Source organism: Micropterus dolomieu, linkage group LG21, assembly GCF_021292245.1.
Source record: "Micropterus dolomieu isolate WLL.071019.BEF.003 ecotype Adirondacks linkage group LG21, ASM2129224v1, whole genome shotgun sequence".
Classification (NCBI taxonomy): Eukaryota; Metazoa; Chordata; class Actinopteri; order Centrarchiformes; family Centrarchidae; genus Micropterus; species Micropterus dolomieu.
This window is the reverse complement of record NC_060170.1, coordinates 32,171,231-32,195,012: the sequence shown is the minus strand read 5'-3', so window position 1 is coordinate 32,195,012 and position 23,782 is coordinate 32,171,231. Positions and strand designations below refer to the sequence as shown.

The window sequence follows — 23,782 nt, the reverse complement described above, 5'->3', positions numbered from 1 at the left end:
TCGTGGATCCTATGAAACGAGAGTGATGCTGGGGGAGAGCAGGTGCCAGCAAGGAGTTGATGCTAACAGCTGGCAGCCTTCCCCTTAAAAAGAAGAGGATGGCTCTAGTCTGGCAGCCAGGAGAGGCAAGCGAGGGACGAGCAGGGATGAAAAGAGGAGTGTGAGAGATGTAGCCAGTGATGAAAGGTGGGTGGTAGACGAGTGGATGTGGGATGGGATGGGGGGGGATTAACCAGCTTGCAAGAAGAAACTTCTGTTCATTGCCTCCGAAACAAGCCGTCACATGAGAAAAAAAGGAATGGATGGGAAACAGAGAAAGAGAGCAATGTAGAGTGAAGGAGGAGAGAGGGAGGGAGGAGGCAGCCACATCTTCAGGCTGTGAATAATTTAGAGGAGCACTGGGGAGACGAGACGAAGATGAACACAAAACACTGGCAGCGTTTGACCTAGAGCTGCAGCTACATCAGTGCACATCACAGAGCGTAGAGCTCTCTCCCGCTCTCCCTCTTCCTCTCTCTTCTTTCGCTCTTTTGCTCTTCATCTGCCTCCCTCGGTGTCAGGGAGGAAACAGCTGTACGCTGTTCTTGTTTCGCCTCACATTCTATGAAACTCAACAGAATGTCTGACAACTCCGTTTCACAAGGATCTCTCTTTCTCCCGCCCTGCTCTGGGCACGTCAGAAGAGTCTCGCGCAAAACGGATGCGTGTACATCCAGGCAATTCAGGGCGTAAAGGCAATACATGTCTGTTTGCAGATCCGCTGGCACACATAGGACTAATGATACAATCGCATCATATGAAAAAAAATACAGCTTTTCATGGGATGAAAGTTTCAACTTCAAAGTTCAACCTTGACTCAAACTCAAACCCTGCTGCCATGACTGAGCTTCTGTAATTATCATTCTCAGTTTCAACACTCCACTAGCACTTAATAATTTATTATTCTTTATCTAGCAAAATGCCTTATATTCACTTCTAGCCTCTTAAATGTGCTGCATTTCTTTCTCTCAGGCTTTTGTTAACTGAATATCGTTTGTGGGCCCAAAAATGCAATTTGAAGATGTCATCTTAGGTTTCATAGAAATTGTGATGGGCATTTTTATGACAACGTTTAGACTAAATTAGTGGGAAATCAACAGATTATTCAGTAATAAATACCCGAAATACCTAATTGTTTTACATTGAACATTGTACCCACTGCACATTAAGAGCTGTGATCTCAAAACTACTAAGATATAAATGACTCTCTTCATTAATCCTATTTTAAATGAATATATAATTAATGTGATATATACCACCCATAAACTGACATTTTCAGTTAATCATCCTTGCAGAATGGCCACATCAACAGAGTCTATGCCATAAGCTATAATGCAGTGTAAGAGAGGGACAATGAGCAACCAAGCAGTGGGAACTGTGGACAGCAGCAGTAAATAACAGCTGCCCTGTGATAAAGCTTAGAAGAGGTTAAACAGAGCTCGCTCATGCCACCTTTGTCAAGGTGCCATGAATCACCTTATCTGCTGAAGTGTGTCTCTCTGTGTGTGTGTGCGTGATGAAAGGACTACTGGGCATCTGTGGTGGGAGTGACAGTTGGGCGGACAGAGGGCGGTCTGATCAACCCAGAGGGGAGGGGCCATTTATTACTGTAATTAAGAAACGGTGGGAGTAGAGGAGCAGAGATTGGAAAAAACATACTAATGTAGTAAATCTCTACATTTGGTAGAAATGATAGTATGAGGCAAGAAGATAAATAGTAAAACCAAACAAAACATAAGACAACTTGGTTATCTCTTTTTATTTTCTCACCCCCCTTTCTTTCCCTCCAACACCCTCTCACTCCCTTCCCCACCGTCTCTTGCTCGGTCTGCGTGGCTGATATTAATGGGACGTCCCTTGTTTGTAAATGTGCCAAGTTGTGTGCACCGCTGCAGGCTGTCTATTATAGCAGGCCTCTGGGGCAGCTTTTCCATATGGTGTCACATATGGCACTCAGCAGCATCAATTAATGTTGTTATAATACTGATTTTTATGAGCTAGGGTTTCACTCCTTTCCTCTCCACCCCTCCAACACCTTCCTTTTTTCTCCCACCGCTGATTCTTTCATTCTTCAAACTGCTTGTCAATTGCTCAATCCTTCGACAACCTGGTTTCTGAACAGTAAAGGATCCGATCCGAAGTTTTCCGTGCCAAATTCTGAAAAGCTCCTACCAGCTCTACTGAATGTTGTTCAAAGACCTTGAACATGACTTTGTTCCTGCTTTACAGCAGAAGAAGGGTAACACCACTGCCAATGTGTCAGAATCTTTCATTGAAATATGAAAGAGCATGAGAGCGATGAAGACAATTATTCAGACTGAAAACTACGCTAGATAACATCACATATCTGCAACCCAACACTGCATTTACAACACCTATTGTGGTTTTGGTCACATTAGGTAAGCATCAGGGCTTATTAGCGTGTTAAATTAAGCCTGTATTTATGCACAAAGCAATAGGCAGATGGATTTAAGAGCTGAATCTGAGGGGCCTTTTTGTTCCCTGGTGCCTTTGGTGGTGGATCTGACAGGAAGGGAACAAGAGTGTAGCAAAAAGCCTCACTTAAAAAGCTCCCAGCCACACCAGCCTTGTCAGGGACGCCACAATTAGAGACTAGATCACTAGCGCTTCCCAGCGAGAAACATCTCACCACCACTCCTCAATGGAACTCTTTCGTTTGAGGAACACACTCAAAGCGGGGTTTTAAAACGTTTCGGATGGCTAATCACTCTCAGGATGAAAGACCCTGGCGTGTTCGTTTGTCTCAGCGTGGGGAGCTTCCCTTGCCGTTTCTCTGTCTCTGATTCTGATTGTTTTTGTTCGTTTCTTTTTCAGCAGGCAGGCGAGGCAGGCGAGCTGGCAGGCAGCGCTGTTTGAAGGTGCAGTCAGACCCGAGTGCAGGCCTGATGCTTTGTAGTGATATTTCCAGCAGCACAATCTCATTACTTTTTGACGTGGGAGATGCGTGCAGGGGCGGATTGTCATTTCATGCTGTCAAAAGTTCTGTGAGGAAACGGAGTCGGAAATGGAACTTCAATGACCTGCATGCCTCTGGCTCATCAAGACTGAATATATTAAACCAAATAACACAAATAAAATCCAATGAACCAGATCTTTCAAGATGCTTGTGAACTTAGTGTCCAGTCCTCAGGGGTGTTAAAGGAATCTCTCTCCTTATCTAGAACCTTTGTAATTTGATCTATTTCATAGCTTCCTAAACCTGTCAATATATATCCCCTGAAGCCAATTAACCTACATACAGCAATGCCCATACGCTCAGGCAGCACATATGCATATGTAGCTAAGACAAACAGGTCTTTGTGTCTTCATCCCACACCTCTCAAAGATGGTGAGAGTGCCTGGACATTTTCACATGGGATAATCATTGACAGCTCTCCCATTTAAAAAAAAACAAAAAAAAACTGGGGATGTCCCTCGAAGTTGATTTCACACAGAGTTCCTTTCAATACAGAGAAAACTTTGCTCTGTTTAAGAAGCTGCCAGGCACTGATTGAAGCGCCTGGTTACTATGTGCACCCCAGCCTGTTGCTGGGGTGACTGTCCCAGAGTGCTTCCTGGGTAATTTTCGAGGTCACTGGTTTGTGCACGCCTATGTGGTGCAGATGGGCCCACCCTCATTCAGGGCCCAGCAGGAACTCTTTCATTAGGCCCAGTGAATGGCCTCATTCATCCCCTTCACCTCAATTGGTCACGCTGTGTCTCTGCAGAAGGCCCAGGACAAACTTTTCTCTCTTTCCACTCCCTGATATTCCACGCACCACCCACCTTAGTCATGCTTCACTTTTGTTCTCGTAGCATGTGGTGGCTGGAGCTCCAGGGCTCGTCTTGGGCTGCAAACTACCTTAGACCACCTAATAGTTTGAACTTAACTTGTCACATTGCTGTCTTTGTTTATCTTGATGAATGTTAATAAAAACGCTATGCATGACACAAAATTTGCCAGTAGAGCAAGATGAATATAGACATTCAAATCTGGCAACACATGAACATAAAAGGAATAATTACTCATATTCAGAGGTATTTATAAAGTAAAGAATTTAGTACAAATCTTTATGACTTATCAATGCATTAGTCCCAAGTTCCATACATCTATTTATATCTCAGCGTTGCACAGAAGGCCCCAAGGAGCAGTTCCAGCAGAACTCAGAGCCTTTTCATCCTTAAGTTGTCTCTCTCTCTCCACTGATTCACTCCTGTAACTGCAGTGCTTAGCCATGCTATTGGCTACTGCTACTCCCTGCCTCTTTTTGGCCCTCTAGTGAGTCTCAGGTCTGGCCTAGTGAGAAGTGACTAATTGCCTTGAGTTATTAGTGTGCTTGGAATGAGATCCACTTCAATTGGCGACAGGGTGGACAATAATTTTGTTTCTCCCTTCCTCCTTCCCTCTCTCTCTTTCTCCTTCTTGCAGCAGATTTACCCCCTCTGCTTCTCAAGCTACTGAGCTGTAAAATTGAGTGGACGGCAGGCAGGATAAAGAATGAGACCTGGCATCATGGACGCACTAACCTTGAGGAGGGCCACTGCTGCTGGCTGCACCTAAAGAGATGGAGACAGAACGTCAGCCATATTGGACTGAGGAAGGTTAAAATGGGGAGCGGGGAAAGACCAAAAAGGTAGAGAGAAAGGTGGAGACCCTCGCTGAAGAAACAATATGACAGCTTGGCAAAGCAGATCAAATTAGCACAAGGCTGGACATGCACACTACAAATAGAAAACAGGGTGTCAAACACAGAAAAAGAAAAGGGAGAAAGTATTAGGTATTATTTAAACTGATCGTGCCTCCTCTTAAATTCCTCGTTCTTCCCCACCTCCAAACTATGTAATGTCTACCCCAATTAATCCCTCAGCTACTGCAGTGGACAGCTGGTGTACCTATCAATCTGGAATCAGACAAATCTTACTGAAAACTTTAAATGTCTGACAATATGTAGATATTTTGTGAAAACAGTGCATCATGAAAACGACCTGATGCACATTTTCTAGCAGTTGTAATATAACTGTCCTTCGTAATGAAATCAACTTATAAAGCTACTCTTGGAACGAATCTGAGCAATCAATTACTATGAATCACAAATACACTAGCTGCGGTTTAGATGTGAACAAATGGAGCCTCAGTCGCTTACAGATGATATTAGTGCTCTGAGCTGCTCTCTCTCCACGAGAGATTAAGCAGGTTTGTACTCTCCCAGGCGGGAAGCGCTCCCCCCTCCAGGGTGCTGCACTATCATTTGCAGGAAAATTACTTCAGTAATGAAGAATCTGGGCCCATAAATCCTCATGGCCTCACCTTCCTTCGCCTCCCAAGTCTCGCTGAACAGCTAGTAAAAATTCCCTTTAAAAAATTCATAGCGCAATTTTGCTCAAATCCCTCCCAGCAAGCACAATTATGGAACTTTCATCTCAATTGATTTATGTCCTGAGCTAAGGGGGAGGGGGAGGGGGGCATAGGTTGAAGAGGGGTGGAGGTTTGTGAAGGCGTAGAAAAAAAACAAGTGGCCCTGCATGTGTGTTGTAGTGCAAGCGATAGAGAGGTGCACGAATGGGAGGAGGAAGAAGGAAGGGAACGTCTGAAGGGTTTGAAAGCAGGAGTGAAATGGCAAAAAGGAGGAGGGGAGGGAGATGGGTGAAAGGAGCGGTATTACACTTGATTAATAACACTAATCAAATTATACAGTGTTCCACTGTGCCCTGAAATCTGGGGCCATAATGTCCTCTAATGGCGAGGTTCATGGAGCTAAACTTCAGAGGGAAAACACGGTGCTGACTGCTGCATGCCTTAATGAAGGCAGTAAAACATCCATTTCCAGAAGCCATGAAATGAAAGGCAAGATTGTAGATGTGCACCCAGTGGCTCTCCCTCTGCAAAAAAAATGGAAGGCCATTAACACAAAAGACAGTGTTGAAGAAAGAGAGCGAGAGAAAGAGAGAGAGAGAGAGAGAGAGAGAGAGACAGGCAGAGAGATGCAAGACCTTAAGAAGAGAAACGAGGAGAGAATGATACAAGTGAAGAGATTTAAAGGGCAAGAACACCAACAGTAAGGGGATATCAAAAGAAAAGGGATGATGAATTGAGGATAGAAAGACAGATTGGCAGATGCTCTCAGTGCTTTATTTCCAGAGAAGTTCTCTTCTGGTGCGAAGACAATCTGTGTCTGCTGATTATGGATGAGCCAGGCTGCTTTACTATGTCTGTTACACTTAGAGCCGCTGACAACAGCCACAATTCATCTCTATTTAGTTGCTGATGCACCTAACCACAGCATCCTCCCCCTCATCTATCTCAATACCACTCCATTAGAGTATTCCTTCTGTCCATCCAGGCATGCATTCTGTTGATCCATCTATCCATCCGTATTTCCATTCGTCCATCCATCCATGTGTGCAATCGTCAATCTATTCATCCTTCCATCCATCCATACGTACGTACGTCCATTCATCCATCCGAATGTCCATCTGTCTGTCGATCCGCCTATCCATCTATCAATCCATCCAATCTTGTGTAAATAAAATTATCATCTCAAAGATCCGACACATACAGTATTGCTCTGACCTTAACTGTCAGCAAGTGGCTGTAGGTAAGAGGTTAGCTTGTCATTTCTAGGCATTATGCCAAAAAGTCAGTATGACTTCTGACATCTGACAAAATCACAAATGTGCAACATATAAAAATCCCTATGGCTCCAGTAACAAAGTGCAGTCCTGCAATAAAAAACCTTTGCTGAACTAAAACTAACTGAGACTCTAGACACTTAAATTTATACAAAAGCATTATGGTTTGCATTTAATCTACTAAATTGCACATGCTACAAACAATCAAATCAGCCTTGGCATCAAAATGCTGTTTGTAGTCCTTGGGGCAAAATTTAATCTAGAGAACAAGAAAAAAACAACAACAACAACAAAGCTGATAAAACACAGATTGCTATTGTTATTATTATCATAATTACAGTTGTGCTTATCATGCAAGCAGCCTCAATCAGGATGAAATACAGTTTCATTTGATGAAGCTTCCTGTTTTGACTCGCTTGAGTTTGGGAAACACACACTTGGCTGGTGTGCCAAAAACTCAATCAAGCGCAATTACATAGCCATCAGATAGAAATGTAATTGATTTAAAAGCTGACATGAGATATAACTACATTACAGTAGAGGCACAGTGGGGAGGCTCCTTGGGGACAGGGCCTACGGGGAGCTCATTACCGCCAAGGTTTAAATTATTGAGTGCTAAGGCAGTGACATTGAGGAATAGAGGCGGGTGATTGGCTGTTACACCTTGGCAAGTGTTTATCTCAACTTGCAGCAACCTAAGACATCTGAAGGAGTGATCTGCCTGTACATTAATATTGCAAGGGGGAGAAGTTGTAATGGTTCATAATTGAAAGGGTTCAGGCCAAGGTAGAGTCCGCGGGAGCACATCATGCCTACTATTTGCACATCTAGTGTTTGTAACAAGTTAAGATAAGGCAAAATGCAATAGCATGTCCTGCCTGTGGGTCGTTTCCATAGCAAAAACACTACCTAGTCCTTGAGTCACACATTTCAAATGCTTTGGTTAGCATTTATTTGATGGAAGCATCACATTTCTTGCTCAATGAGAGCTGTGTTGACTAAGCATGGAGCTTTCCAAAATTTACTTTCACTTAAAGGTAATATTTGGAAGGATCTATTGACAGAAACGCAATATAATATACATAACTATGATTTCAGTGGTGTATAAAGACCTTACACAATGAACTGTTATGTTTTTGTTACCTTACATCCACCGCAAGCACCCCTTACATGAATGTCACCATATTACGCCACCATGCTTGGTTGCTGCTAAGCTTGCTGGCTAGCATCATAGGCAGCAGCAAAAGAAACACAGCTATAACTATACATGCGTAAATTTGTCATGTTTCTGTATGTTTCTTCTATTATTTTAACAGACATGTTCATTGTTTCCACTTTTTGGGTTTGCAGACACAAAGAGCTTAAATTAGGTGGCAGCCTCCCTTGGGCTGTGGAGGGTGGCGGGCACATCTGCCTGACCCTGACCACCAGCCTATGGGTGTTATCTGAAATGCCGAGGGATGACTGTTGAGAGGATAAAGATATAAGTCACTGCAGAGGGGCCTCACTATCCCCTAGGTAACTGGTGACTGCCTACCTCTGGGAGAGCTGTGCCCCCTAGGCTTCTGCCACTGATCTCTCTGTCTCTCTCATTCTCTCTATCACTCTTCTCACTCTCTCCTTACATAGCTCTCCTGTGAGCTTTCTCACAAAAATGAGAACTCAATTAATTCAGGCGAAATGAGGACGAGGGGGGAGGAGGAGGTCTAGGGAGCCCAGAGAGTCAGAGAACAAGCAAGCGAGGGACGCCTAGAAGAGCTGCTTGTTGATCTGCGGCCTGGAAACAGCAAACAGAGCATGGGGTGACTGTGCATGTGCATTAAGTCTTTAGCCAAGTTAATCCTGTCTGCAGTTTAAACATAGCTGATGAACGAACGTTCCCCGTTATAGAGGGGGGGTGCTGGGTAAATAGACAGGTCAGAGGGAGGCTGACAAAGAGAAAAGAGCAAAGCCTGAAAGAGATGAAGACAGAGCAGACATGATTAAAAACACGCTGACACTCAATCCCCTGCATGTTGTTTATTTACGCCGATGCTGGGAGGGTCTCACAGTTGACCCCTTATTAGAGTTCAGTAATGACTTAAACGGACATTCTAGCTTTAATGACACATCAGTGACAGACACTGTAGATGTACAGTTCCATGTGGTTGCACTACATCCCCACTACATAACCTACATAGCACTATTACTTAGCCTCTGTTTAAGCTTTGAATAAACTGTGATAAGGCAGCATGTATGTGAGTTTATGAATGTGACCTGTGACCTCATGCATAAGATGCAGAGTGCAGCCGGAGAGACAAGAGTCCTCAATCTTGAGAGAGGCTGGTCACCGCGTTTAATGCTATATTAAGGTTCTACAAGCCACCGCAGAGCTCAGCTAATTTTCTCATAGCCTTGCAGAAAAACTGGCAGAAAACCAGCTGTTAGCAGGGGCTGTCGCCAGGTTTGAGGTCACTAGTGTACATGCCTGCACGCAGGCACGCACGCACATGCACACACACAAAATGTGTGATAAGGGTGGCACACTGCAGTATTTCCAGCAGCTACATATGCTAAATAGGCTAAAAACAAACGCTGCCGCCACTTTTTTTCATCTCGATTGTTGCTTAAAGTACACAACTGTTTTTCTGTGTGTGTGTGTCACCGAGAACTAAAAAAACAAATAAAATCAAATGACCCATTTTTACCGTGAGACTACTTGGAAGCTGTGAGATGCTATCTGCAGTGCAACGGTGTTATAAAAGTAACCACTTCCCTATGACAGAGTGTAAATCTCACGGTATTCTGCGCTATTTTTATGTTCAAATTTGACAGCAGTACATATATTACAATGTTTTACCAGTCCCAGCTCTAGGACAAGGCTAGTAAAACAGGCGAGCCAGATAGTTCCAAATTTTCATATGATAAATACCTTGCAAGTAAGGAGCCAGGGGGGATTGTGGCAAATGTGTTTTCAAGAAAATCAGTCTGCCACTAGTACTTAGAGTGATTGAATAGCCTGTAAACAGAAGCAGCAGACTTGCTTGACACTCTCTGTGAGATACTAATATAGTTATGCTTCCAGTAGCTGAAGGGAAGGAAAGAGGTGGGGTGCTGAAGTTCATGAACTAAACAGTACTTTTAAAATTACCCAGTTTGTGCACTTGGCCTGGTCTCTGAACTGAAACTGCAGGGTAAAAGCACAAGACTGTTGAGCGAAATACGTCAAGTCAGTCACAAGACACCCATGGTCAATGGCCGATAGTGTTCCTCGCATTAGCCCAAATTAAAATTAGATCTATCTTTAACAATCTCATTTTAAAAAAGCCATATGATTACACTCTCATTCATTTATGCTTCTCATCTTTTCCTCTGCAACCCCCCGAGGAGAATAAATTCTCCTTTGTTCATGGTGCTCGTAAAAGGACCTTCTTGTTAGCCTGCCAACATCTTTCCAATCTATAAAATTCATCACAGTCAGAGATAATTTTTTCCAGATCTTTGTCCAATTAAGAAAGTGTGGGGATTGTAGATAGATGTTGCAGGTTGAATTGGCGGTAATATGAACATGAAATGAATTAAGCACACAATTTAGCACTTTAGTTGAAGGCACGTCTTTGTCACACATCAGCTTATAATAAACAGAGGCTTGGAGATTTACACTACCAGGCAGACAATAATAATTAAAATGTGTTATTTGGTTAAAAAATATATCCAGTGTTTCAAAGTCTGTAAAAGGAGTGCCAACAAAAGGTTGTTTCGCTTTCTTGATGTCAGCTCTCTGGTGAGTAATTTTTATGTTTTGAGACAGTGTTAATTTCCACAGAACTATAACAGGAAGTAGGAGAGGCAGTGAGAGTTCAAACTCTGCAGCTACAGCAGTTTCGTTGGTGGTGAGCCGTTGTGAAAATGTGAGAAAAACCACAACCTATGTGCCTATTGTGCAAACATGTAAAACCACAAAGGGTGCTGTGAGTAGCTAAAAGAGCAGGTTATATGTGGGGTTAAGCCACAACCCAACACAAACTGAAACGTTGTCCTGTGAAATAAACACAAGTCTAGTTTTTCTAGCTTCTGATAGCGGCACATACACAATGGAAAAACCTGACACATTAGAGAAAAAACATAATGAATGCGTATGCCTCCATAAAAGACATGAAGGGTCACCAAATGAGTACAACAATTATGCAAATTATATTCTATGGCTTTCATACACTACATTCACACCTGGTATTAAAATGCTATCTGGATAAGTTATTCAGATAAGGAAATGTATGTTGGTGCAAAGTATGTAAATGTGTCGTAATCGGAATGTGATGTGATCCGCCTGACCACATCAGGAAGTAGTCTGACTGTCATTCGGTTTGGATCTTAGATAGGTGTGAACACAATCTACGCAAAGGTAACATTATAGCCAGATATTTGTTTGTAGCTAACATAAAATATAGCAAGCAAGAAGTCTCAAGTCTCTCAGTTCTGGTGTTGTGAAAACACCAAAAGAGGCGTTATTGGACAGAACTGCATTAAAGATTAAAGCAATGAAGGGAAATGAAGGGAGTTTCACTCATCTCTGCAATTTATGTGCTGTTAACAAGGCATGTACTTGATCTGGTCACAGAGTAGCTTACACGCCGGTAATGCAACACACTGACACAAACTGACATTACTTTTTATACAAAGAAAGGAATAACTTAATGTATTACATTTGCGGATTTTTTTAAGACAGGAGAAATAATTAAGAATTTGTCATAGACCATTTTGTCATTTGTCATAGCGCATTTCACAAAGTTTATAAAGTTTCCCCTAACGCAACAACTCACTAAACTATGTGATTTTTTAAGGGAGCCTGGGGTGGACACCTCAAATTATTCACAGACATGTTTCACTCTGGAGCACAGAGATCCAATCTCAAATTGGATAACGAGAACACATTATAAATACCAGGTATAAACACAAAGGCGAGATCGGATAGCTTATTGTCCGGATAGCTTATCAGGATACAGTTCGCATTTTAACACCAGATGTAAATGGGGTGATAGTCACCAGGTCTCAACCCAACTGAACACTTTGTCGAACAGCATTGATGCTGTTCTGGAGGCTTAAAAATTGCTCCTTTAGCCAATAAAGCAACAACCTGAGAGACAATAGACACGTACAGTACATAATTAGCTTATTCTGTAGATATACACCTGAATCCCCAGACATCTGCGTCTCCTCTGACCTGAACATGAAACCAGGACAAGAAACACTATGCAACCATTTGGTTTTGTTTATCCTCCCGGGGCCGTCTTGGCTCTCGGAAACCCTACCCTGGCATTCCCTCTAATCCCTAGAGAATGAAATGCAGAGCCAGCAGCATACTGATAAAGCACCAAGTGATTGCATATCTGTGACAGACCACCGTAGAAGTCTCAAAAAGAGGTCCCTGTGACACTGCTAATTTGACGGCCTTTCTCCTGTTCTGGACTTGGCCTCAATGGTAGCCCTCGTATCAACTTACATCTAACCATTTACCTTTGAATAACAAGGGCTGCATCAACTTAAACTGATTCAATGGAGCAGAATTGCACACAGTTCATTGGCTTTTGGCTGGCGCTGGCGGAGTAGATGACAGTGGTGTGTGGAGCCGGAGAGTATCAGTTGACATAGACTAATTATTCATAAGGCCTTGTTATGATGGCTGCTGCTCTGGTAAGGTCATGCAGGAGCTGTTAAGGGGAAAACAAAAATATTTCCCACTAAAATGGAGTTGACACTGCTGGGTATCTAAAGGAAACTGAAAGAAAATATGGCTAACAGCAGTGAGCTCTCTCTATGTGCCATGTGCATAACAGCTATACATTACTAACTGGAGGTTGTGTTTGATGCAATGGAGGATGTGATTTAAGAGGGGCGCACATGCATGGCTAAAAGGAGAGTGGTGCAGCTCCTTTAATAATAGTACACTCCGTGTCCTCACAACCACAGGCAGGCATCGCCATGAAATTTGCAATTACAGTAATTTTGATTTCGACAACTGGGCCTCCTATACACTGTTCAACATTAAAAATACAGGTTGCGTTACCCATCCATCCACAAAGCTTCAATTTACCAGTTCCTGGATGCATTTAAAACGTCCAGATGTATGCAAAGATATTTAAACAAAATACTATTTAGATGAGCCTTTGATGAGTCACAAACGCAGTGACTCCTGCAGGAAAAACTGAGAGAACACTCTCAAACTATGAGCTCAGAGGAAGTGCTTCCTCACCTCTATTTACAATCAAAATGAACCGCCGAAATGTGTACCCACAAAAGACCCACTTACGAGCAAGCACAATAGTGTGGCAATTAGTGGCTAGAGAGGAAGAATGCTGGATCGGTTACAGTTGTTGAATGTTAATTACAGCGTTTTACGGCATTGAGGAGATAACGAGTTAGCGTCTGGTGACAGCAGCGACACGTCCTTTAACGAGAGCCATGGAAATTTATGAAACTTGAGATCAGGGACAATGAGGCGTTACTGGCTTGTCAGTTGCTCTCCTGCTCACCCTCCCTTTGTCCTAATGAAGGCAGACACTTGTTTCTTTCTTTTCTCTGCTCGTTCCAGCGCTGTTAGTCTGGAATCATTATTGTTCATTGGGGAAAGGTAAAAACCAGCAGATTGGGATTATGTCCACTCTAAATACCTTATCATCTCACATCACCAATGGCCACTGCCTAATGAGCTTCTTTTACAGTTTAGGGTAGAAAAAATAACCAGAAAACAAGTGGACACATAAAGGCCAAAGACAACCATCGGGTCATGTTACATCAGGTCATATTACAGATAATTCCCTGTCTAGGGCAGGAAACATAGCCAGTAGCCAGACAAATGTGAGTGACCGTTCATTCCCCATCTATCTAAATAGCGAGGGATCAAGAGCTTGGTGAAATCCGAGGGGTTAATATGGTCATGTTGGGAAGCCTGGTTTGGAATTTGGGTTAATGGAATCATTGATAGGGCTCAGCTCTAATGCCAGCGACGCTTAAGAGGATCCATACCTCATGATTTAGACAAATCCTGAGACATTCTTCAAAGTTGCCCCCACTGACCCTGGCAAGACTTTGAAAGCGAGACACACAGAAGTCTGATGAGTTCTCTGACTCTACATAGCAACTACTAACCAGAAGCACCCAGACTGTATCAACAGTTTGAATGTTTTTGTTTTTTTAATAGAATATTACATCAACTACATGTGAATAAGCATGGGTCCCAATGGAAATATTAGGCCTAACAAACAAATAAAGACTTCTTTTTCCCCTGGCAAATTACCCCGAAACATGTGAGCAAGTATGGGATTCTTGAAACTGTAGCTCATGTCTAGACTTGGAACTGGCAAAAAAGCGACATCACACTGAGTTCATTAAGCCTAGCTGTAAACATGCAATTTATATCTGCATCAAAGTATCTTGACTTACCTGTAATGTAGCAAATAGGGCTGCAATAAGAATGTTTGTGAGAATTTAAATTCACGCTTGATCTCCATAGTGAAGCTGCTGACCTGCTTCCAATAATGTGGTGGGAAAGCATTTTTCCATTTACAGTATGTGGGCTGCAGCCCAGATGAAGAGGAACAACTAGCCTACTGGAAGAGAGCAAGAGAAGATCTTTTAAAACCACAGAAGACGAGGTGCCTGGTATGGTGTTCAGATGTCAATAAAAACAGGTGTTAACCAGCTTAGCCAAGATGTTAAGAGCTTGGATAATCCTAGCCTGGATCCAAGAGGGATCCGGCTCTGGAATACTAATGCTTACTACGATGCACCGTTAAATCACACAGAGTTGATTAGGAGGTTGGGGTTGAGTGGGACTGCTGCTACAGGCTGTCAAAGCTCAATTTGTATCTGCTGGCAATTACGAAGGATTGAGGAATAAGGGTTGTTCACATTTAAAGAATACTTGGTTATGAGAGGGGTCATCCATGTCTACAACCTACTTCCTCCCTTTAGAGAGAGCAAAGGCATCATCATAGATTGTGCAAGAAATTAAGTTTTGTTCTGCTACACCATCAGATTTGTGCTTACCACGAAAAATCTACATTATATGGCCTTTTTGTCTACGTGTTTATCACTTAATCTCTACATTTCTAAAGTATCCATTTGATATTTTAAACAGGCGTTTCATCATTGTCCTCCAGGTTGCTGAGAAGGGGGTTTCTAACCACTCAAGAATTGTGTCTACTCACACGCGCAGGTTAGCGGGTGTAGAAATTGTCTGACAAAGACTGAACAACTCCCGCTTGTGGAGAATCTGCAGCTTGCTAAATATTATTAAGTGGATGAGACAGTAATGTACAAGCCAGTTACATGAGGTTATTCACATATACTGCAATTAATTAGTTTTTTGGCAACAGCACTTTTGTAAAACGTCTCCAAAAGGTATTAATAATTTAAAATAACGACAGCTCTAAACACTAATGTGCATAATAATGACATGGTTAGCATTCAAGAGTGTCTGTTAGAATTTAAGGCAGAATTTAAGGCATCAAAGTACTGAACTAGTGAATGTGCTAATTTTCTGCTAAACTTATCTCATCACAAACAGATAACACTTGAAGCAAATGTGTAACTGCACCTAAAACACAAAAAAGAGCAACTTCACATGGAAGAGTGTGCCTCAAGAAGAATAGTCTAGTCAGTCTCAAAGGTTAAACTTCCATTTGGACAAAATATAAATAAATACATGTGACACTCCTCTCTGTTTCAGTTAATAGACTTTGAATTTACCACCTCCCCTGCTCCATACATTCATACACTCTCTTACATGTCACACCATAATCAAACCCGCATCTGGTGTGTCTGGGTGGCTTGGTTCGGGGTGTTCTCATTTGTAAACACCACCTGCCAGTTCTCACTCTTCTTCACTCGCAGGGTGACATTAGTGCAAGCGTGAAATGTGATTTTGCGTTAAGCAAACCTCTGCACCGAGCACATCTGAATCTGCCCACCTGGAAAGCAGGCATGAATAATCGACGGTCACCTGAGTCAGAGGGAGTTGTCGTGCATAAGACACTAGCCAGACAGTGGCAGCCACACAGTCCTGCAAGACAAACCGTGTTAAGTCCATTTGATTTCATCCTGGCTGATGTAAGGGAATGATTTTGTCACATTAAATCCTTCTTATTGTATAACCCTTTAATTCAGTGTGCTTTCTGTCACTCTCAGACAAGTGAACTATTATGCTGCTGACATTTTATACAGTTATAGAGCAGTAACATAAGCTTATAAAATGTAATAAAAACATGCATGATTGAACTATAATTCTTTTTAGGTAACTGTATCATGGCAAGGAGTACAATGCTTATTATTGCATGTGTCCTGCAGTCTTCCTTAAAACAAGGATGGATCCACATTCCTGCATTTTCCCTGTTGACCACATTTGCTTCTCCGCCACAAAGCTGTGACAAGGCTCCTGGTAGTCACACACATTCAGCTACTGATGCAAAGCCACACAATTCAAGAAGATCAATCATAAGACAATTTATGCTTGTTGGTCAGGTTTGGTTAATATAACGCTGCTCACGCCTTCTACATGATCACACTTAATGATTTCCATTGACAGAGTACCTAAGCTATGATTAGATTTCCCTGTGGGTGAAGAAAAGACACATAGATATTCAATGCTCAGCACTCTACACCTGCTTTACAGCCGAGGAACTTACTTAGTGCACTGTAACATGGAAGACCAGACATCACCTTTAAATTGCCAGCGTCTTGCCTTTTGATGAATGTCAACAAAGTAGTTAGCAGGAAGGAAATGAGAAAAAGAAAGAGAGGCCAGGAGAGGAGGAGGGGGTGGTGGTGGTGGTGGAGGGGCGGAGAACTCACAATTATAAAAGCTTCATTTCTTCAGAGAACCATAAAGTCTCGTCCCAGAAGGGCAGCTGAGCACAAATCAATTTCTTTCAGTCGATTACAAGCACTGAGGTTCTAACCTTCATTTGTGAGTCTAATACTCCAACAGTTATGTAGAACACATACCAATTAAGCAATTCTGCTGGAATAAGAGGGCCGTGAACTGACGTGATTATGAAGGCCGGGCCCCTGGGGAGGTCGGGTTATCGGCTCAGGAGCAGGGAAGACGAGGGGAGCAGGGCAGGAGGGAATCGGGGAGAAAGATGGCGAAGGCAGAAGAGAGATGGAAGCACGGAAAAAGTCATTTATTAAGTCTAATACTCTGTGAAATGTTCCCATGGTAATAAGGCGGGGAGATTGCGTTAATATCAGGGAGCCATGCAGAAAAGGTCACTCGATATATGTACCGCCCACCGGGGTCGAGCTGCTCAAACACATCTGATAATGCTCTCAGCGTCGTCGCTCGGCACCAGAGTTCGAGAGGATGGAAGCTTGGGAAAAGATGCCATTTGTGGAAATTGCACTGATGTACTGCTGTGCTGTGACACAATTCTCCCTGCTGGCTTTTGACGTGCAGACAGCTGTACGACGAGTGAATGGAATAAACATGATGACACCCAGTCAAAGATTACCCATAAATGTATAGCGCTCTGTGGCGCATTATGCTAAGTTTTGATTTTGCAATCATTCATCTCCACAATGACATGAATATACAGGAAAGGCAGCCAGCATCCTCTTTCTGATTTTCAATATCTGTTTGCACACAGGCTCATGAAAGGAAATGCATTAAAGGCACTCTCCATCTTTCTATTGTCACAAGCTAAATCTGATGCCATTTTCCTCTTGATTTAAAGAGCCTGGATGCATTTCTCCAGATATGTGGAGATCAACACATTGTCATTCACTGCTGAGGCGCACCTTAACCACCGCCCTCGCTGCCAGAAGATTTATGGTAATTGATAGCATGTGATAGGATGCAGCCCATAAACCCATGTGAGGTATGTGTTTCTATGGTAACCCTTCCCTCTATTCGCTAGCCCTATGCGCCTTGGTGTTTTACTTTTTTCCCTGCATTGTAGGAGCTGTCTATTTGGATGCCAGCGGTAGGAATGAGATGCAGATTTGTGGCAAAGCAGAGACACAGATGTTTCCTCATTGCCTTTTAATCTCCTATTCCCTCAGCGCCTGGTGAGAAACACTCCCCCTTTAGAATGGTAATTGGACGAGATGAATAATAAACAAAACAAAAACAGACCGATGTTTATGAGGAACATTTTAACCCTTTGGAATGATCATACTTTATGGCTATTATTAGCACAGAGACAAAAGCAAGCCTTGCTTCTTCTGGGAATAATAAAGGACTGAGCTTTGACTTGTGTAATCAGTAGGAGACCTATCAGGGTATGGCAGACAATGCTTTGCTCATTTAGGCAAAGCAGTTCACAATCTATCATTAAATTTCCCTCTGCACTGATTTCCTCTCTGTTCCCCAGAGTCTGCACTTATACAACATACCAACCATCTGATTTTACATTTCTGCATCCACAGCTTCTCCTTTTTGTAACTGTCTGGCTTCCATGTGTATACCATATGCACAATAAAAACACTGAACTCAAAACTGCAGCTTGGTAGATTCATTGCTAGTAAATTTAAGATAATGATTTCATTAAGTGCTGCCTGGCCCGATGTCATATGGCGAACACTTCTCCTCTGTCTCCCAGCTAGCCAAACATCAACCTCCATATCAGTAGGTGCTCTCTGTGTTACTTGACAGCACGGAGTTAAATGGGGATATTTTGACACTGTGTGAGATCCCCAAAAAACGGCTATTTGCATGAAAAGCCAGTCCCTCTTTTTCCACAGAGAACTTTATTAGAGAAGGATATTTCAAATGCTATCAAATGTGCCAAACATTTACTTTGATAACTCCATCAGATGGCTCCCTGGGTTTAATGGCAGCAATCTTAGAGTGCTGAGGCACATGCCTAAAGCACAGACAATAATGGCAGGGAGAAATACGAGGAAGGGATGAATAAAATCTCTTTAAAAAGTTCATAAATAATGCACCTTGCACACTAGAGAGTTGTTGCCTATTTAACTATGCATGCCTCTTCCTGGTTTCTATGCTGGCAGAGACACAAACACAGCATGTATTGTGGGTCAACATGACAGCACAGGAGGAGGACAACCTAGGGCTCCATCAATCCTCTCAGCCTTGGCCTCCCACCCACGTGGAGCAACCTCTCCCTACTGCAAATCTACAGCCACAGGATGACTGCACCACCTACTGTATTTCCTCGCGGTGCTCAAAAACATAATGGGAAACGGGAAATCTAGTGAATGACCGCTTGCCAAAATGAGGGAGAAGATTTGAGAAAATGGGAGGAAAACAAAGTGCAGGACTAATTATCCAATTAATGTGCAATTAAGCCCATGCGGCCTAATGGTCTGTGCTGGATTTGGTAATAGCTCTACCAGAATGAGGTGCCTATTAAATTCACTGTAGGCTGTTGCACAGAGCAGACAGACTCAAACTCAGTGAAGGGGCTCCATAGTACAATGTTACAATTACAGCAGATGTCTCGATTATAACTCAATTAAAAAATATGTACATATATTGTATTTTGGGTTCTGGCATGATGATTGCAAATCTAGGAGAGAAAAATCAAACCCCCCTGACACAAAATTCAACAAAGCCTTTCATTAAGATTTTCATTATCTGCCATAACAGAGTTTGCTAATAAATGCTAATTGTATTCAAGCTAATATTTAATCACACACAATTTCTCCAGTCAACTCAGTTTGAGGAAATACTAATTCTAATGAACGCATTCACAGTGCGGTTTATGAACTTCAGCACTGGCAAAATGAGAGCGGAAACGTGGATGATGTTTAAAAATGCTTTTTCAACTATGAGCGTTATTTGCTTTGACTAATTTCCTACCCTAATGAGATCCTCTTGGAGGGATATTTTGGTGCAATTAATAATGCACATAGAGTAATTAGAAGCATAAATATTTATCATGGTGTGTTTCTGTCTAGTATAGAGTGCAGCGAGTATGTATAAACCTACTGATTGTGCAGTATAGAATATAATTATACTGTAGTAGCTACAGTATAATGATACAGTGTGGTACATGTATGATATCAAAATGAGGTCCACATTTGGATTCGCTTAAGGTTTTTTTTAGGGCTGCACATGTTAAATCGTTATCGCGTTACCGCCGACAATTATTTTATGTCACGTTAACGCGGTTTTTATTATTATTATTTTGAACGTCCGTTGCTCACTGGCTCTGAATACACATCCAGTCAAACCATGGGTCACAAGAGGGGTGGGATGTTGATCAGCCTACAAATCAGCCACCCAAACAAGCAGTGGAGGGAGGCTTCAGCAGACTACACTGGATGCAGCGTGTGGGAGAAGTAGATAAACAAAAAGAAGACAAGTGATCAAATACCACAGCGAAGTGGGTAGCTACACACTGCACGCTGATTAGTATTGTCAAGATACTAATGATGCCGGTCTTAGGAACGTTCTTACAATCACAACGTCGTCGCTTGGCCCCGCGGGGTTGCTCTTTGCTCCGGTGATCAGGCAGGGAGACAAGCGCTCCACGAGTAAACAGCAGCCGCTCTATGGAGAGTAACCATGGCAACGGCTTCTGTGCACTACACAGCTGTAGCCTGTCTAACTTAAGTTAAAATTATAGGCTACATAGCTTTACCTGATAGGCCTTCATCTTGTTTTGTGGGGATGCTCTGCCATGACAATTCCCTCCTGTTGATGTCTTATTTAGTAAACAGTAATAGATTCTGGAGACTCACAAACAGCAAGGATCAGTCTCTCTTCCATAGATTTGAGCTGTGAGTCGCGAACAAAAAGTTCAAGACAATTCAACTCTGGCAGCGGGCGGGCGTGTGCGTGAGACGAGTACGACCGTGAGAGTTTCACGGGAACACGCCCGCTTGTCGCTCCGCCTGCCTGCCTGCCTTCCTACACGCTCACCTCTCACTGAAAATGAATTACGAGGTGCGTAAATCGCTTCCCGTGTGAAACGGCTTTAACCTGTTTTAACAAGCTATAAAAGGCAATGCCCTGGCAGTTGCAAATGGCTTTGGTTTTATATTCAATTTGATTACATTAATGTTCAAGTTGAAAGAAGACAGAGAAAAAGAAATATTTTATTGCTACTGTGCTAAGTGAATACTGCAGGTAAAAAGCACATTATTTGTTTAAAGTGTTTATTGCACTTTTGTGTAGCAGTACATTTAAATTAAAAGTGCGCAATACACTACTTTAGATTTCATTATTCAATTTTATAACAATGCGATAAATCGCAAATTGCAGAAAATCATGCGATTGATAGCGCATTAATTGTTGCCCAGCACTAGTTTTTTGTTGGATACTCTATTACAATGAGTGTTACAAAGAGTAAAGCAACAGGTGAATCCGATTTAGTGGTTTGCTCTAAATTAATTCTGGACTCTAACGCTACATAAAATACTCTGTATTCAAAGTATTTCTGCATCCAAGGAAAAAAATAATTTAAACTTAAGACACACTTTCTCTTAAATAACTGTTGGCAAGTAGACATAAGTTTGTCTTTCTTTTATATCTTTAGCATCTTTTGCGATAAAGCTTCATGCAGCAGCTTAAGGCACAAACACATTACATGATTTAAGACCTGATTATAACACCCCCTTTTGCCATGGAGGAACAGTGGTCATGACTGTGGAGAATCTATTCGCTCTGTTTGAACATTTTGGAAATCTGAACCACAGCAATACTAGTGGTGAGGATGGTGTTCATACAGCTTTTATCCACCAGTGGCAGCACTGTACACATTTCTGCTGAGAATCTCTGTAGTTGAGTGGTAAGGAAGAAATCCTATGCCATTATTGATTTGGCATGGTTTCTTTCAGTAACAATGGCATTAAGTAATTTCCTGTTGGTGGAAGATTTTTGTTACTTTACATCAATGATTTCAATCTGTCTTACAAGTCACTAAGAAGATTGCCTTCCATCTGGCGAGTGAATATTTTCATTCTTCCCATAACAAATGGTATAAATGCCTAAGTGACTGAAATTCCCTGATGTTTCTTGGCATGGCCATCTGGAACATGGTTCTACATCAGTGTTAGTCAACAACTGTAATCAGCACCAAGTACTTCAATGTGAGAGAACCAGTCTTCTCACTGCCTGTTGAGGCAGTAGTGATCTCAAAGTGCAATGCTGCTTAATGTAGCTATAACCTCACTGAGACAGTTTTTCTACAAACAAGCAAGAATTCATCTCAGAGATGGTTCTTCTGTAAAGGAACATCCGGTTCCTGCCGGTCCCCTTGCTACACAGACCAAACATACGAGCAACAATAATCCTGCAATAAAAAACATTACTTAAGTTAAGCGTTGCATATACTGGCTATCAACTTGGCACCCGTGTACACGCAGCTCAAATGTTGTCCATCATTTAAGTGAAACAGAGACCAGCAAGAAACAGTACAACTAAGGTACAACTAAGACAAAGGTGAACTCTCTTTGCCCTTGAACAATCAACACAAAAAGGTAAATAGTGCTGCAACACACACACACACTCCAACATGAAAATGTAAACACACAACGGTATAATGTGTAGCCAAACCCAGATAAGACACTCATATAAGCAAAACGTTACTCAACATACCTGGACTGATTATGAGCCTTCACAATTTTTATCACTACACTGGGACAACTGTGCAAATACACTTAGAGCAGCCAGAGGTCTCTCAGGGTTTGGTGCAATCATCTACCCCTTAGCTCACTTTTGGTTCACTCTGGCTAATCCTCCAGGACCCAGCGGGCTGGGCTGTGACTCAGCACGGTTAGAGCAGCCTCCCTGGCCAATGTCAACAGGACAGAGTAGAGGTGGAAAGACAATCAGGGTTGGAATGGGATTTAATCCAGGTTCAGAGCCAGTGTAATGGAGTGTCTTTGTCTGGGTGAGCGATGGATTGCGAGGCAGTGGTGTCCCCTGAGCCCCAAGCCTTCTGACTGCAGCCATTTGGAGTTGATCTCTATCTTGTTCACCTCAAACGCAGACATAAAATGGCAGTCATTTCTCTCTCTCTTTCTTTCCCTCGCTCCCTCCTAGTCCCAGGTATGTAAACAATCAGACACACTTTGTCTGGCCATGTTTCATTGATTTCTTGTCTCGCTGCCTCCAATCAGCCCTTCACTGGTTTAATTATCTGTAACTTGTGGTATTTGGCCTGCTTGGATTACACTCCCGTAGGTCACGTCAGCCTTCTGCAGGACCTTATTATCTTAAAGTCACATTTAACCAAACATCAAAACACAGAATGTGGACTTTGATCCAAAATCTACTGCAAATCCACTACTTGTACTTGTCAAACTGGAGTGAGTTAATGGTGCATTTAAGTGCCCCACAAGGAGGAACCCGTGGCGGAAAAGGAGGTGAAAGACCTCTGAACCCATTTTGACTGACATATTTCTCGTAATAATGTTCCCTGAGGTTAAAAGGGAGCTGCTTGACATAACTGACCATGCTAGACCAATAACTGAGGTGATTGGGTCACAAAATGCCCCCGCAAAAGCCGGCAGCTTGTGTTAGTTATCAGACTGTTTTAAATACCTCTCTCAATGTGAATCCAATTACCGGCAGCCTTTGTTTGTTCAGACAAAAGCAGCTATGTTCAAGGCCTGTCTCTCTCTGATTTTAATCAATTCTCTGGGGAAGTGTGTGCGGGAGATACAGATCAGGACGTGCCATACGTCAGTGAAATGTGTGTGTGGTGTGTGTGTGTGTGTTGGATGCTTGTGCACAAGGCTTGTTTGTGAAAATGTTAGAATAACTGAGTGATAGGAACTGTCACAGAATGAAAAAGCATAAAAAGCTTTTCATAACGGCATTCATCTAAAAAAAATAAATAAAAAATCTGATTCCCCACCAAAGTCGTTAACTTTTTAATTTCTCTAAAGCTAAAGTTCCTCCTAGTTTTTACTGCAACTTGGAGTTCTAGTTAGAAGTCAAAAGCAGAGGCAAAGTCTGCAGCAGACATTTGTATTAGATAATTATGACAGATCATATTGTCATCATAATTCAAACGTCTGTTTCTCATACCTAGAGGAGTTAGCGTGTTACTTGACTATTTGGCAGATGCTCTCATATGCTGCAGCGTTAGTGCAGCAAGGGACAATCCACCTGCTCCATATGGAAACTTTGCAAGCATGTGGATGATGCCTTCACATCAACATT

At 42.3% G+C, this 23,782-nt stretch overlaps 1 protein-coding gene across 9 annotated transcripts in view; it reads right to left on the bottom strand.

Annotated features, from left to right (window-relative positions):
* Positions 1 to 23,782, bottom strand: part of fbrsl1 (fibrosin-like 1) — a 270,501-nt gene that overhangs the window by 98,837 nt on the left and 147,882 nt on the right. For 7 of the 9 annotated variants that reach the window (XM_046034084.1, XM_046034076.1, XM_046034083.1 and 4 more), the window contains one exon: positions 4,567 to 4,596. The exons of the other annotated variants lie outside the window; for them this stretch is intronic. In XM_046034084.1, coding sequence (XP_045890040.1) covers positions 4,567 to 4,596 — 30 coding nt within the window. The remainder of the gene's footprint in view (positions 1 to 4,566; positions 4,597 to 23,782) is intronic. 9 annotated transcript variants of the gene reach the window in all.